We start from the raw sequence: 16,126 nt of genomic DNA on the forward strand, positions 1-16,126 counted from the left end.
CAACAGGCAGTTATACCAACTTACAATTTATTATTTTTTTAAAAAATGACATGAAACACAAGTAAAAATAAATACATCATATAAACAACAAATTGTTCAAAGTCTCTGTTCTGGGAGATCAGGTGAGCACATCCCGTTCGACAGAGAGAAGAGGGAAGCACATGATCATGCGTGGGGCCAACCGACCAACCCACCCTGCTAGCAATACTCCTCTTTCCAACCACAACAAGACAGGCCACAAACTAAGGCGGTAGTAAAAAAGAAAAGAAAGAAAAAAAAAGAAAAAGAAACTCAAACCAACACAAAACCCCAAATGAGACTCAGTGATGGATTCCTTCAGGCTCCCGTGGATTTGCCAGACTCCAGCTCCAAGCTGGGTACCACGAAGCAGCCGAGGCAGTGGTGGTAGCCTGGGAGGTGGCAGAGGTTGCTCTCCCTCACTTGCCCCGTTGTCCCTTTGCAGGGAGCGCCTGCTCCTAGTTGTGAGGAGCCATCACCTCACTGTAATCTAGCTGGACTACGTTCCCCGTTTAACCTCTGCCCCCCGCCCCAGCCCTCCCCCCCGGGTCCTTCCAAGACTGGATTAACAAAATTCATCCCAGAGCGGCGAGAAACACCAGCTGTGAAGGTATTTGCTGTACTTGTCCCTGTTGTCCGGGAAGCCGCCCCCAAACCAGCAGCAATTCTCGTGCATTCAGCCACTTGAATTTGTTGCCCAGAGAAGCTGTGGATGCCCCACCCCTGGAAGCGTCCAAGGCCAGGCTGGATGGGGCTTGGAGCAACCTGGTATAGTGGGAGGTGTCCCTGCCCATGGCAGGGTGTTGGAATGAGATGATCTTCCAACCCAAACCATTCTATGAGTCTATGATTCGCTGACATCACTAAGTCAAAACACACATAATTTCTAGTGAAGCCCCTGTGGAAATCCCACCCTTTGCTTGCCAGAATATTTGCTTTCTCCAAGTACCTGCACCCACCCCATCACCCTCCCAGGTGCTCTGGGAGGATGATGAGCAGCAGATTCTGCCCAATGTGGGACATGCTGGGCTGTGTTGCCCCCATCCTGCAGTTCCCTATGATACCCCAAGATCTTCATCAGCAGTGGGGGAAACAAGCCCACCAAGATCAGGGCACACAGCAGCCACCTCCATGCCCATGGCACTGTCTTCAGTGGCACCCAGCCTTCACCTGATTGTTCCCAGGAGTGGAAACCTCCCACCTGAGGGAAGGGCCAAGGGCTGGATGCTGATGTGGAGGGCAGTTGGCCATTCCCAATTCCCCACAGCAATGCCCAGGCCTCAAGGCTGTGCTCAGGAATCTTCCTTATTGTCCAAATCCTCAGCAGAGAGTCCTGCACTGCTGTCCTCAGTGTCACCCACAACCCCACCGAGAACTGGCAGCTGCTTCCCGTCAGGTCATTTGGAGACAGAAATACAGCAGCAAAAGAAAAATTTAACCCGTGCAGGGAAAGCCCCTGTTCTGGGCTCATGAAACCCAAGACAGGACCCTCTGCAGCAGAACCACATGCTGGAGAGAAGAAAACTGGGGAGAGACGAGGGCGAGAGTGGGTCCCATGGGAGGGAAGTTTTAGGGCTTGGAGAGCTCCCTCCACTGGGAAAGACTCTGGATAACCCATGCTCCCTCGCAGTTTCTGTGGGGTAGAGGAAATCCTTCCCCTGGCACAGTGGGAGAGCAGGTGCCTCCGGTTGCCTTGGAGCAGCCCCAGCCCCAGCCAGCCCCCAGCTGTGGCCAGGGCATCATGGCCATCTCTGCCACCACCTCTCAGCCAAGGCTCTGCCAGGGCCCAGGGGACCCGTCCCCTCACTAAGGGGGTGCCTGGGGCTGGAAGGTGGGGCAGAGGTAGGGCTGGGGCTGTACTTGGGCACTTGCTGGGCAGGGCCAACATGCTGCAGCTGCCTGGAGCCAGGGATGGTTGCCAGGGGCATGCACACCACAGAAGGGTGGCAAGGGGTCTCCAAGCTGCCATGGCCATGCAGGAGCCAGGAGAGCCCTCACACCTCACCCTGGTGCCAGGTTAACAACCAGAACAGGGTACAAAGTGTGTACCCCATGGTAGCCGAGTGCCAGCTGCCCCCAGCTCCCGTTGCCCCAGGGCTTGGGCTATGCTGAGGAACCCCGGGAGGACATCGGGTGGCAGCATGGAGATGTGCCAGGGCCTGCTCAGGAAGTCCTGGAGAGGCAAGGAGCAGAGAAAATGGTGTGCAGCCACCAGTATCACATCCAGAGCCACCACACTGACTGTCCCCAGCCAAATCTTCACACCTTGTCCCAGCACAGGCCCCATTCAGAAGATGCGGGAGGGTCCCTTGGATAAGCCCCACTACCCTGACCCCCCATCAGGAAGGACTGGGGCTGCAGCAGGGCTCTAGTGGGGGTCTGCTTACATTCCAGCCTCCCACACGTGCCCCCAGGGTCTCAATGCTTGCTACTCTCGACAAGGAAAACCCTTGCCTAGGTTCATTCCCCAAATCCACCGGAAAACTGACAGCCTCACAGGGATGCAACGGACATCTGGGCAAGCTGGTCATACAATCAGTGTCACAGGGTTGTGCATGAGGTGGACACACAGAGCACAGGAGGGCATGACTCACAGATGCAGCACTGTCAAGTCTTTGGAGAAACTTGCATGAACACCATCAGTTAATTTGCTTTGTTACTTTTGTGGGGGGGTTTGATTTTTATTTCCATGGTGCATCCAAAGACAAGTTGTCCAGCAGTTTGCTCAGAACCCCTCGGTTTTCAACTCCTAGGATATGTTAAAGAAGAAAGCACTATTTTAATGTTTGTTTTTTAAAAAAATAATTAAAATAATTTGCATAGCTAAACTGTTGATCTAAGGCTTCTATGAATGGTGTGGTTATGTTTGACAGACAATGTCCATTAAACAGAGAAGACACTAGGAAAGCCCCATAACATTTTTATTATGTTTCCATAACACGCGTGCACACCCGCCCCCCTCTCAGGAAGGGGGGTCCCCATCTTCCCACACCCCTTTAGTGGAGGATGTCAGGACATCCTGCCCTTTCCTATACCTAGTTGGTCCCAGCAAACAGCAGTGACTGCAGCTTCCAGAGGTCCCCTACAAGCTGCCACGGCTCCAGGGACATCCCACACAGGCGAGCACAGCTCGTGCCTGGTGACACCCAGATGTGACATGGGGGTTCCTGGATTTCAAGTCTCCATCCTAACGCGTTCACACACAGTCACACGCACCAAGTCCAGCTGCACTTGGGTATCCCAGCTCTTCCTAGAAGCCCTGGCCCTGAGGTGAGCAGCCAGAGGGCTCACTGTCAGGGCCAGGACCAGCCTCCTCACACATGGGGTTGAGCAGGGCTGGGCTGAGTGCTGCTCCCTGTGTGGGGAAAGGTGCTTCCCCAGCAGGAGCTCTGCTTTCCCAGCTCCACACACCTCACAGCTGTCCTCCTCACTGGGAAGGAGCACAGCAGGCTCCCACATGTGCTCCCCCACCTGCCCAATGACAAGAGGACTCCATCCTCGCTCTGGCTGCTGAGCACCCAGAGCAGCTCCTGATGGGGCACATCCAGCCAATGCCACACGGGTCAGCCATGGGCCACCTCCACAGCTGGCCCCGCTCCTAAGGCTACACTTCGGTCAACCCACTGCTTCTCCCCACACAAACAACCCAACAAGCGACCACTGCATGATGGAGGCCAGTTTTTTATTTTTTTTAATATGGAAATTAATTTAAAAGTAGAAAGACAGACTCCCCCAGACAATAAATATTATGCTTTCATGAAATAAATTAATGTAGAGGTTCTGTGCAGGGGGAAGTCCCTCCAGTCACAGATTCAACAGCAACTGGCACTGGGTCCAGTGTCCCCCTCCCAATCTTCTCCACTGCCTGGTGCTGTTGAGAAGCAGCAGTGAGCCCACCTACACCTGGATCTGGTGGGCCACAGCAGGGTGAGACGTGGCCTTCACATAGCCTGGCAGGGCCGTGGAGCTGAGGAGTCACCAGGATTCCCCTCCGATGGCCACCAAGACATCTGGGATTGCTCCACTCATCTGGCCTGGCACACAGAGCTGGCACTGGACCCACAGGGCCAACCTACCTTGGATGGGACCCTCCAGAAGGTCCCTGGGGAGGACAGGACCTTCCAGAAGGGCCTGGAGGAGCCCCCCACCAGAGCCTTGCCCTTCTGACTGCAGCAGGAGCCTGCCTGGAGCCTTCACACTAGTCTCATGTGAATTTGAAGAGGGTGACAAACTGTCTGTGGGGTATTTTCTTTTTTTTTATCTTTTTTTTATCTTTTTTTTTTTTTTTTTTTAACACACCCCCCCCCCCCCGCCCCAACATATACAATGTAGAAGCCTCCCCACTCCCTCCCCATTAAAAACACTTTGTCCCCAACCTCTGCTGGAGTCACCCCCCTGGCCCACCCCTCTCTCAGTGAGAGAAGTTCACAGATAAGGCAGTTCATGTGAGAGGGAGCTCGGCCCTGCCAGCGGTCAAGCCCGCACCGCCAGGCCTGAGCAGGGCAGTGACTCGCAACACCGAGCCGCCGCGGTCAGACAAGACAGAGAACACAGACAGACAGACAGACAGAGCATGGGGGGAGGCACTCCTATGGTTTGCATTGCTGCTTCCCTCCTCCCCTGGCTCTTGCTCCCCTGGCCCTCACAGGTCCATTCTATCCCTCTCCCATCTCCCAGTCCCTAATACAATTCTTATCCTCGACAGCTAAAAAACAAAGCAAAACAAAAAGAACAAAACCACCCCCACGCCACACCCTTTGCATCCTTCTCCACCCGCTGCCACAGCCCAGAGGGGAAATCCTGACTCCCAAAAAAGGTTCTGCAACTTTTGCCTCCTGGTGGAGCTGAGACCAAGCAGGAGCTGGCCCTTTTTATTTCCCTGTGATCTCTATGACATCGTCGTCTTTGTCCTCGTCATTAGAGCTGCATCCCACCTCTGGGACCTCCTGGGGTTCAAACTGAGGCACCTGGGACCGAAGGAGACCCCCAGCTGGGTAGCCCGAGTGAGGGGACATGTAGCCAGGGTAGGCAGATGCCATGCTCCTGGGAAGGCTGCTAGGCAAGACGGGGGCTGGGAAAGGAGCAAACATCCTGGGCTCGGGCAGGAGTGACTGCGTGAAGGGAAGCGAATAATTGGGCAGTACCCCTGTCAGAGAAGGGTTTAGCATGAATGAGGGGACGCTGGCGGTGGCTGAGGTAGCAGCAGAAGAGCTGGCGGTGCCGGCTGTCAGCAGAGGGTCAGTAGTCACAGGGAACACCAGATGAGGGTCTGGGAGTAAATTGGGCAGCTGGTAATAAGAGGAGCCAGTGCCCATGTACAAGGAGTTTCCTGGTTGGGAGGCAAATGGATGGGTTAGGTTGTGGTTTAAAGAGACAGGAGGCATGGTGAACCCACCAGAGACGGGGTACCCGTGTTCGTAGGGCTGCACGGACGATGGCAACTGGCGCTTCTTCTGCTGCCTGCGGGATTGCTCCTCCGGAGCCGACGGCGAGGTCGACTTGCGCTTGTTGCCCCGTAAGTCCAACACCGAGTGGGCATCAACGTGCTGGCTGGTGGCTGGCAGGGCCGAGGACACAGAGGGGGCCAGGCAGTGAACCCCCACACGCTGCTCGGTTCCTCGGGCTGCGGCACCTGGCGCGGTGTCCGTGCGGGCGTGGCCTTGCGCCGCGTTGGTGCTGGGAGAGCTGTGCCGGGACTCGCGCGCGGCCGCCGCCTCCGCATACTGCTGCAGCTCGCTGATGATCTCGGGGCTGTCGGGGGATATGGGCCGGGTGAGCTCCTCCGTGCTGGGGAGCTGCGGCGATGAGGCACTGTGTCTGCCATTGCTTGTGGACTCCAGGGAGGAGCTCTGGGAGCCTGGAAACAAGGAGATGGAGCAGGTGAGAAAGACGACCTTGGAGAAAAACCTGGGGGCCAAAACGCAACAGTGGAAAGGAAGGTGGGGAGATTGCTCCAAACATAGGCGTGAGGAATACACTAGGGAAAGCCACCCCAGACACTCAAGTAGGAAAGCACATGTGAAAGCCTCAGACAGCACTCACAGGTCCCTACCTGAGGCAGCTGTCCGACGGTCTTCATTGCCCTTTGGCTTCCCAGTGGTCCGTATAGCAAAAATCCGACCGTCACTGGTCCGGATATACGTCCCTGGAACAGAGGCAGAACAACATCATTACAACTCCAGTATTAGCTCAGGACCCTGGATCTGTGAGCCTGTAAGGCTGCTCAGGCAGGAACAGGACAGCAGTGCTGCATAAGGTCAGCTCAGATCATGCAGGGAAGCTCAGCGAGGTGCTTCTGTCTCCTTCTTCACTCCTCACTTACACCTTTGCAGCTTTCCTGGGTTGGGGATCAACCCCTCCCAATGTGTTGCTGGTGGGAAATGTGGAATTTCATGCTTGAGACAGAGTTTGCTCTGGGAGCACCAGGAAGTGTTTGGTTGCCCCAGTACATGCAGAGGGTGTTGTGAAAAGGAGACACCCAGACACAAAGTTCAACAGCTCCTCTCAGGGTGACAGGAGCAGCCACAGCTGCAACAGCCCTGCAGCATCAACACACCCAGAGCATGGGCTGCAACAGAGCCACTGCAAACTCCAGATCTCCTCCCCTTCTTGTTTCTTTTCCTGTCAAGGCACTGATTCATGCTTTTACATCCTTTTCTTTGCTACTCAGCATTGGCTAGGACTTACCTTTTGTCCCTCGGATGATGTGGATGCTCTCACCAGCACTGATTCTTGCCTGTACATCAGTGGACGTGTTTGTACCCGGAATCACAATATCTGGCAGCGGGAGAAGAAACAGAACAGTGTCCATTAAATTACAAGCCAGCTACAGTCAGGAGAGGGCAGGTGCCCCACCAACTCCTTTGTCTGCAGTGCAGTTGTCTCTCCTACGTGCTATGCTACAAGCAAGCTCTGGGTTTATTTCTGATCAGCACAGGAAGGCAGCAGAGGCTCCAAAGATGAAAAAGCCATGCTGCTCTGGCACAGCATCTCCCCTATCATAAAAAGGACAACTAGTGACAGTACTGAAGGCCCTCTCATGGGAGTTCACTCCCAACAACCCAGCAGGTCCAAGACCCTTGCACACCTGCAGGGAAAGTCCTCCAGGGGAACCACTCAAATGAGAGAGGCAGTATCTTTGGCTCTGATGGCCATCTGCCCACTGCCCAGGTGAGCATCAACAACTCACCCTGATGCTCAGTTCACCACGGGCATCACAACTCAACCCACTGTGAGCACCAGCAACTCACCCGTGGTGGTGACAATCTTCTGCACAAAGACACCAGCTCGCTGTAGATAGTTGATGGGGAAGTTGACAGCAGGGTTGGAGCTTGAGGTTGATCCTGCACTGCCCATGGGGACATGCCGGGGCATCATTGGAATGGGGGTGGACTGAACTGGGCGGACGCTTGCCACCGGCTTGTCCTCACCCTTGAGGGCTGGTCGCCTAGTGAGAGAGGATGGAGGAGATTGCAGTGCCCACCCGACAGGGATAAACATTCTCTGCCCCCTCATTTCATGTCTACAGCATGGGAAGAAGGGGAAGGGGCAGGTACTCACCAGTTCCTCTGGCTAAAGGCAGGGATGCTCGTCAGACTCTGGTCACTGGCTGGGTAATACTGTGCGTAGGACGGCCGGGTGTAGGGGACGGATGCTCGCTTTTCCTCCTCATAGCTCTTCTTGGCTGCTTTCTTCTCTGCCTTGGTCAGCTTGTGCTCCTTCCGGTCGATCAGCAGTGACTCATGCTGAAAAGGCTCCTGCAACCCCACAGCATCGCGGTTCTGGCACCAACACACCACAAGAGGGAACCAACAAACCCCAAACGGCAGCCACTGGCTCCCTGCGGCAGCCTGTCTCCATCCCAGGCTGAGCAGGAAGGGTTGGGAAGGCAGAGCTGGCCATGGTGGAGCACGCACAGGGCAGTGCTGTGGATGTGGCCAGGCTCAGATTGAAGGGTGACAGTCAGCTAAGCCATTGCCTGCCCAGCCAAGGCCAGCACTTACCACGAGCACACAGCAAAACCCAGGAGCCAAAGGCCAGGCCAAGTGTGCAAGCACAGAGTCTGCCACGATGTCACGCAGCCACCAGAGCCCCACAGCACCCAGCCACAGGCCCCCTCTGCACCACCACCCCACCAGAGAAACTCCTGACAACACAGGCAAGTGCTGCCTGTGCCAGCTTTGGTTCAAAGCCACCCCAGGAAAAGAGCTGGCAGCAAGCTGGGATATGCCACTGCCACTTTCCCGTCCAGCACCAAGATGAAGAAAAGGGGTGCCCGACAACCTGCCCCCAAACCTGTCCAGGACAGAGGCATCTGTAAATGTGTAGGAGATACCACAGGGAAGGGCAGGGCTCTTTGGGCTCTCTCTAGAAGATTTTCTGCCTATTCCCACCAGCACACAGGTGCATCCTTCTTGCCACCATGGCCCCATCACGCTGCCAGATTCCTCCAGGCCTACTCCTGGCTGTGCAGTGCTGTGCCAGCAAGGAAACAGGCTGGTCTTACCTTGGTGATGAGGTGAGGATACTTGAGACAGGCTAATTGTAGAACAGACTCCTTCATCTTGCCTGGATTGAGGGAGAGCTGAGCAGGGTCAGATTCCTCTTCCACAAAATGCAGCAGGTTCTCCACCTCTCGTCGGGTGAAGTTCAGCACTGGGTTCAGATCATCCACCACCCGATCTGGAAAAGAGGGGGAATGAAGTGAGCAGAAAAGGGAAGAAATGGGTACTGCTTGCCTGCTGCCCTTCCTACACTCCTGTTCTAACAGAGCTCCCTCCTTACAATCTGCACAATCCTCAGAAGTGTTCTGTAAATGTCAGGGCAGGGAGAAAAATCACCATCCATGTTCAGAACTGAGCCTGTTTGACCAAGTCAGGCTGACAAGTGCCTTGTGCTCCAGACTGCACAGCAAGGCAGTGCAGGTCAGCGAGCTCCTGGCAAGCAGGAATACAAAACTAGTGATGGATAGTGTCCCACCTCACATGACAAGGTTGTAAACATACATGTCCTGGGACAGAACTGCAGCCACATCAGTAGGTGTTTTCCCACAGAGCCCACCAAAAAGGCTCAAGTTAGTAACCAGATACCAAAATTTACAGAACTCTGTTGAGTTAAAAGCTCAGAAAAGCAGCCACAGTCCCTTGCTCACAAGAGCCTGAATGTTTTCCTTGGACGTTATCCCTCCTGCACACAGGGCAAACAGGAGCACGTGGAGAAAACATCTCTATCCAGGACTCTCCTGGAAGCCAGGTCAGCTGCCATGGGACTCCACCTTGAGTGCACAACAACACACTGACCAGATCACACTGGGCTGCTGCCTCTGGACTTGTGTTTCTGGCACAGAAGGACTCAGGCAGCAGAGCTCTCTTTGGGTCACCACAACCCTCAGCTGCATGCTCCAGGAGAGCAGCTTGATAGCTGGCACAAGCCAGCGCAAAAGATACTTGTGGTACAAAGGGAGGTCAGAACTGCAATGAATTCATTATTCTTGGCTCCTAAGTAAGCACTGTGAGTCAAAGGTATCAATATATGCTTTAATTTAGCCATTTTCCCTCTCTTGCTGCTGGAAAAATGGAGGTACAGAGCTATTTAATATGTAACACCCAGTTTAAGGCAAGCAATATCCAGGCACAGGGGAAAACAGACACCCTCTGAGACTCCAGTCTGTTGCAGCAGCCAGGAGAGTAGCAGTGATGGCAAATGGCACAGCAGTGGAGTAGTAACACAGCCCTGCTGGAGGATTTTGGCTCTACTATCATGAATTTCTTAAAGGATCCCATGTCACTGCCAACTCATAAACATCAAACATAGTTCTGGGATAGTGTCTGTCACCTCTTTGTCTGGTCTTCAACCTTAAAAAAAGAAATTACAAAACCCACAGAAACAGGACTTGCAGGAGCTAAAGCTGAGAGTGGAATGCCATGTGCACCCACACTTACCTGACATGCCCTGCTTGGAGATCTGACGGTCATAGATCTTCTTCTCAAGGGTGTAATCAGAAACCAGTCTGTAGATGTGGCACGGCTTCTTCTGCCCGTAGCGGTACACTCGGCACACGGCCTGGGCGTCGTGGCACGGGTTCCAGGAGGCATCAAACACCACCACTCTGTTTGCTCCAATGAGGTTGACACCCAGACACCCAGCACTGGAAATCAGAGACAAATTTCAAACTGCTGCCTTGGCCAACTTTCAAAACTTCTAGGCAGGGACGACCATCACAGCCAAGAGTCCACAAAGTGTCTATGGAAAGTTCCCTCCAGCCAAACTTTAAAGCTAAGTTTGGTTTCCAAGACTGTTAAGCTGTTGCAGAAGATTAAGACTGAAATGCTACATCCCTAGGGAACTCAGAAGCAGATGGCACTATCAGGCCATGGAGAGCTTACTACAAAGGAAGTTAAGAACTGAAAGCCCACCTGCACACAGAACATCAGTGTGAGTCCTCCACTGTGCCCTTCTGCTCCAGCCAACTTACCGTGTGGACAAAAGGAAGAGCCAAACAGAGGTGTTGCTGGGATCATTGAACTGGTTAATCAGTCGTTCCCTTTCCGAGGCAGAGGTGCTGCCATCCAATCCTGAGAAGGAAATTAAAGACCCATTTAAAAGCTCTGTGTGTTTGGGGGAAACAAACCCACTTTCTAAACTCTGAGCTTTGTAACTGGTTGCAAACCAATTCTGGGTCTTCCTCAAGTCATGTACTCCAGGATCTCAACTGGACCACTCTGTACCTCTAATTTGCCCAGCCAGGCAGGTGCAGTGCAGCCAGCCAGGCTGGGATTTGTTCAGCTGAGAGATCAAGTAAAACATTACTCAAGCTTGTCAAGGCCAGGACTGGGAGTGCCACAACACATCTAGCAGCCCATTAAGGCTGTGCTTTAGGCAAGATGGATAGCAAGCAGGAACAACAGGAACGAAGAACTAAGAGAAATCAAAACTGTAAAGCTTTTGGCAAACCCCCAAAGCTTAGATATGAGCACAGAGAGTATTGGTCTAGAGGAGTTGCAGGGGGTGTCGTCTCTGCTCCCTGTCGCTTTTGGCTGCTCTTCAAAAATCAGCCACCACTTCTCTCAGCCCTGGCCTGTAAAGTAGCCACACAAAGCAACAACCCATACCAGAATGAGATTTAAAACCGGGGAAGAGGGGAGGAGGAATTCATAGCCCTGAGCTAACGAAAGCACTCCAGGGTGATTCTGGATTTGGAAGAAAAATCTAGCAAATAGCTTAACAGGAAGCAAAAAGTATCTTTTGCAACTTTAAAAAGCAGTAGTAAGTGAGGTGTTAAAGATGTCTAACAAGATCTCCTAAGTAATATGTCAGAAAGAGGATTTGGAAGTTATCAGTTAGTTGCTATCCAACTGACATTGTCTTCCAAAACAATTAAGTATGAACAATCTGAAAGAGGTTCATCAAGAGAACGCTTCAGAGGAGCATCTTCACACCCAAGGACAAACATATGAAGACAGTGGGTGACTTTCAGGAAGTAGTCCATCACAGAGGATCAAAGAGTGTGACATCAAAAGCGAGGGGGATTTGCTGTACTCACTGTAGTAGTTGATGTTTCGGACCCAGTTGTGAACTCCTCCATCTGAACCTGGAGGACTCGGCATCGGTCTCTTTGCCAAAAACTCTTCAATGACAGATAAGGTGGACAAGCTCTGGCTGCAAAACCAAGATCTCTGTTCAGGAAAATGACCCCCCAGCAGTAAAAGTGGAGTATCAGAACCCTTCCCCAACCATGACAGCACTGATGGTTGTCAAATCCTGTTTATGCAGCACATCTCTCATTAGTAAAATTGACAGTGGCAGAAGTATAAAACCCACAGATGAAATTCAAGATCTAATACAACAAAGAAAAAAAAGGGAAACTGCTACACCATTCACCCTGTGTAATAAGCTTCTAGCACCAGAGGAGATCCAACTACTCCAGTGCTTGGTGACTGTAGGATCAACTATTGATACTCTGCTTACCTGAAGACCAAGATCTTGTCTCCAAGCTTCACGCTTTCCTCAATTAAGTGGAACAGTAACACCATTTTGGGCGAGTTCTCCAAGACTCCCGTCTGGTAATCACACAAGATGTCTTTGGCCTACCAAGAAATGGGAGACTATTACAGGTGGAGTTGCTCATTCTCTGTTTAGTCCAACAACCCTATCTCAAGGTGAGAGAAATAAGTCATCGCAAAGAGGTTATTTACATCCACTTGGTAGAGGTGAGAATGCTACTCCCAACTACTGCTGCTACCTCTCCTTCCAGAAGCTCCAAATGACAAACTTCTTGGATGAATGAGTGTCCCCTCAACCTTTCATGACTCTTTTACCTCAAGAGCTTTCTTCCAGTCTTCTAGATTTACCACCATCTTATCTAGATCAAACTTCACTCTAACACCTTTTTTTGAATAACAAAGTCCACAGCCTTTCTGGTCAGATGAAAACAATGGTATGAGTGCTGCCTGCCCTCCTGCCTCATGAGATTTGTAAATCCATCCCAGCACCACACAGACCTGCTTATCAAGATGCTCTATGGTAAAGAAACGTAAGAGAAACCCACAACTCAAACAGAAGAGGCTTCTCTTTGCTCCACTTCAGAAAACTGCCCTAAAAAGAGGTACACTCTGATTTCAGACTCTCCAAATGAAGAGATTTCCAGCAGTGGCACTCACCCACTCATAAGTTACGACCTGATTTGCTCTCTCTTGAAAAGGGTTGAAGCCAACACTCTGGAGGAACTTGCTATTAGTAGCTTCTCCAACTGGTGATGCCAAAGCATTACTCTCTGCTTTGACTTTAATTCCCTGAGGCTGGCAGCGGGAATTAGTACTTGCTGTGCCAAGGTCATCCACATCCAAATCCTGCTCGTTTGCCAGATTCTCCTTTTGCAGAGCTTCATACAACACATCTGGATGGTTCCAGATCTGAAAGGGTAAGGAAATAAAGTGGTTAGACCTGGGCTGGCCTGCTGCTTGCCAACGATTGTGGTCTGAAAGCTCCACAGCTATTCAAAGGAAAGAACTGATACTTCCCCTAGGCTCTCATATCTTTAAAAGTGCCAAATTCTTTCCCTGAGAACAAACCAGGAGGCCACTGTGCACCCCACACAGCACAAAGGCAGAGGAGGTTGCCTGTTTGCACTGCAGCAGGTAAGGTTGTGCAGGTGAAGGTATCAGCCCAGTACTGGTTCAGCTGATGGCTGCAGGTTTCTTGCACAGTTTCAAAAGCACATTTAACATCTCTGCATCCCAGTTCTGGAAGCAAAGATAACAATACTGTTGGGCCATCGCAGAGCACTCTGGGGAGAGAAGATGTCCCTGGCCACTTTCACTTCCTGTTTTGTCTCATATTCCAGCCTTTGCCTTATATATTAGAATATTTCTTTGCATCTCCTGCCAAAACCTACCTTGCAACAGACACAGAAAGCTTTGAGCGGGTTCAGTCCCAGCCAGCCACTGTTGCCTGCGTCTCGGAACCGGTTCATGAACTCGGTATAAAGGGCCCGCTGGATCTTTGACAGACGCACCAAAATGACGTGTTCTTCCTTAGATGGGAGCTGAACCTTCAGAACATTGTGGCCCCGCCTGCAGAGGAAATAAAAAGAGAGATAAATACAGGGAAGGGAATTTCCCCATATGATCTCTCTATGGCTGCCTGTAGGGTAAGATTTTGACTTCTTGCCCCCCTGGCTGCAGGGAGAAAGACCTTTAAATTGCATGTTTCTCTAATGCATGACACTTCCAAGAGACTATCCCTGCAGCCAAATACCAGCTGTACACACAATTACAGAGATCTCAAACATTACAATCAACTAGCACAGGTCACGGTGTTAGGAGGGTGATGAAAGTCCTGTTTTCCACGGTAGCTGAAAACCAGAAATAAGACTGAAGGTTTATTTTCAGCTCTGCTAATGATTCAGACATTCCATTCAAGTCACTGGTCCAGCATCTTAGAACCCTCATATGAGGAAGAAAAGCTGATTCATTTCCAGAGTGGTGGAGTCACTGTCCTTTTTCATAACACTTTCATGAAACACTTTCAGGTCCTTGGGTAGAGGATGTCAAAAAGTGCACATCCAAATTCATTATTAAGCCATCAAAATAAACCCGAGGTCACTCTGGTGCAGTCAGAAGTGTTGTTCTCTAGTATCAGAGTCTGTGGTACCAAAGCAAAACAACTTTACCTCTAACCATAAGGCAAAACTGAGCCCTAAGAAACAGTGTGCCCAGCAGTGCCAGGGCAGTGACCATCCCCCTGTGCTGGGCACTGGTGAGGCTGCGCCTTGAACCCTGGGCTCAGTTTTGGGCCCCCCACTACAAGAAAGACATTGAGGGGCTGAAGTGAGTCTAGGGAAGGGTAGTGGAGCTGGAGAAGGGGTTGGACCCCAAGTCTAAAGAGAAGTGGCCGAGGGAGCTGGGGGGACTCAGCCTGGAGAAAAGGAGGATCAGGGGGGACCTTCTCGCTCTCTGCAACTCCCTGACAGGAGGTTGGAGTTGGAGCCAGGTGGGGGCTGGGCTCTGCTCCCAGGTAACAAGTGACAGGATGAGAGGAGATGGCCTCAAGTTGTGCCAGGGGAGGTTTAGACTGGATATTAGGAAAAATTTCTTCACTGAAAGGGTTCTCAAGCACTGGAACAGGCTTTCTGGGGAAGTCGTTAAATCCTGGAGGGATTTAACAGAGGTGTGGATGTGCCATCTGGGAACATGGTTTAGTGGTGGACTTGGCAGTGCTGAGGGAATGGTTGGACTTGATGGTCTTACAGGTCTTTCCCAACCTGAACGATTCCATGATTCTATAAGGCAGCAAGATTTAATTGTAGGACATAACTCCAGCAGATAAGCCCGGTAATTTGGGATGAAGGAGGTGTTTGCATGGACCACACCAGTAAGAACTGAGGGACTCACCGCTGCACGAAGCCTTCCAGCAGGCTGTGCAGGACGTGGCTGCGGTACCTCATGAGCCGCACGTCCTGCGGGGTGCTGTCGATACACTGCCCGTTCAGGATGGGCCGCTCGAACATGTTGCTGAATTCCTGCCGCGAGCCCAGAAAGTCGGGTCGGACGAAGTCCACCATGCACCAGTACTCAATGAGGTTGTTCTGCAGTGGGTACCCAGTCAGCACCACCCGCCGGCGGGAGCGGATGTTCTTCAGGGCCTGGGAAGTGCTGGCATGGCAGTTCTTTATCCGGTGTCCTTCGTCACAAATAACCACGTCTGGGCCAGGGCGAGACAAGGCCTTCTCAATCCCTGAGGACAAGGAACATTAAGTGTTAGTTAGAGATGAATAAGACAAAGTTCTGGTTTTACATGGTCACCGACTTCACAAAGGAGGGGTAGTTCTGAAAGACAAAAAAGCAGTATTTGTGGGTGCAGAGAGCCAGGCTGATTCAGAAGATAAAATATGACTAGACACTAGCTCTGATTTAGCATAATGTGGTAATGAGCAAACATGACTGTCCCTTGATTTCTGCTCAACAACCCGCATTACGTCAAGTTGGGTGTCTTGCATCATTTCAGACTGGCAAATCTCACACTGACAAATCCCAGAGTTCAGTCTTCTGACTTCCACACTTATTTGCAGCTCTTGCAAGGAATTAAAGACTCGGCCAAAGTTCAACAACCTTCTGCTTCCAAAGACACACTCCTGCCCAGCAAGGTTTGATCATTTCAGCAATGCTAAAAGCAAGTTACAGGTTGTTCCCCTGTGCTGCCACTGCTGATGGTCAGCTGGACAGCAGGATCACACTCTCCCTCTTGAGGGCTGGCCTCCCACCTTTCAGAAGCTCTTGCTGCCGGTCCTCCTCATCCAAGTCAATAATGACAGGGCCAGCTTGTTTCTTTGTTCTCTTCTTCCTGCCAGTGGCAAAGGACTTCTTCAGTGAGAGGAGACGGTACATCTCATATCCCATCAGCAGCACACCACCGTCTGTCACCCAGTCATTCACCACCTTTGCACGTGCAGCTGTTGTCCTGCAAAACAACCAAACAAAGTTCAGATTTTCTCCATTTTCAGACTGAATCACTGGATTGGAATCTGCTGAGAAAAAAGACCCATTCAATTATTTTAAAGCACTTTTCTCACATCAAACCAGACAAAAGAACACAATGAAATTTCTTTAAG

At 51.6% G+C, this 16,126-nt stretch overlaps 2 protein-coding genes across 6 annotated transcripts in view; both read right to left on the reverse strand.

Moving 5' to 3' along the window:
• Positions 1 to 10: 10 nt before the first annotated feature.
• On the reverse strand, positions 11 to 2,017 carry LOC113975879. Its single transcript, XM_027700425.1, has one exon. It carries the CDS (start codon positions 1,991 to 1,993, stop codon positions 905 to 907), a length of 1,089 nt encoding a protein of 362 aa, XP_027556226.1. The 5' UTR covers positions 1,994 to 2,017; the 3' UTR covers positions 11 to 904.
• RAD54L2 (RAD54 like 2) overlaps positions 14 to 16,126 on the reverse strand; it is a 68,760-nt gene continuing 52,647 nt past the window's right edge. For 4 of the 5 annotated variants that reach the window (XM_027700419.1, XM_027700420.1, XM_027700421.1 and 1 more), the window contains 14 exons: positions 15,779 to 15,975; positions 14,910 to 15,252; positions 13,412 to 13,589; positions 12,678 to 12,929; positions 11,986 to 12,104; positions 11,561 to 11,676; positions 10,493 to 10,592; positions 9,960 to 10,165; positions 8,525 to 8,700; positions 7,579 to 7,775; positions 7,269 to 7,465; positions 6,706 to 6,795; positions 6,071 to 6,163; positions 4,868 to 5,875 (listed from right to left, as the gene is read on the reverse strand). In XM_027700419.1, coding sequence (XP_027556220.1) covers positions 4,890 to 5,875; positions 6,071 to 6,163; positions 6,706 to 6,795; positions 7,269 to 7,465; positions 7,579 to 7,775; positions 8,525 to 8,700; positions 9,960 to 10,165; positions 10,493 to 10,592; positions 11,561 to 11,676; positions 11,986 to 12,104; positions 12,678 to 12,929; positions 13,412 to 13,589; positions 14,910 to 15,252; positions 15,779 to 15,975 — 3,250 coding nt within the window. In that variant the 3' untranslated portion in view covers positions 4,868 to 4,889. Of the gene's footprint in view, positions 2,768 to 4,867; positions 5,876 to 6,070; positions 6,164 to 6,705; positions 6,796 to 7,268; positions 7,466 to 7,578; positions 7,776 to 8,524; positions 8,701 to 9,959; positions 10,166 to 10,492; positions 10,593 to 11,560; positions 11,677 to 11,985; positions 12,105 to 12,677; positions 12,930 to 13,411; positions 13,590 to 14,909; positions 15,253 to 15,778; positions 15,976 to 16,126 lie in introns of those variants that run through there. The other variant, XM_027700423.1, reaches the window with a different exon arrangement.

Source organism: Neopelma chrysocephalum, unplaced genomic scaffold, assembly GCF_003984885.1.
Source record: "Neopelma chrysocephalum unplaced genomic scaffold, ASM398488v2 Primary Assembly neopelma1_147, whole genome shotgun sequence".
NCBI lineage: Eukaryota > Metazoa > Chordata > Aves > Passeriformes > Pipridae > Neopelma > Neopelma chrysocephalum.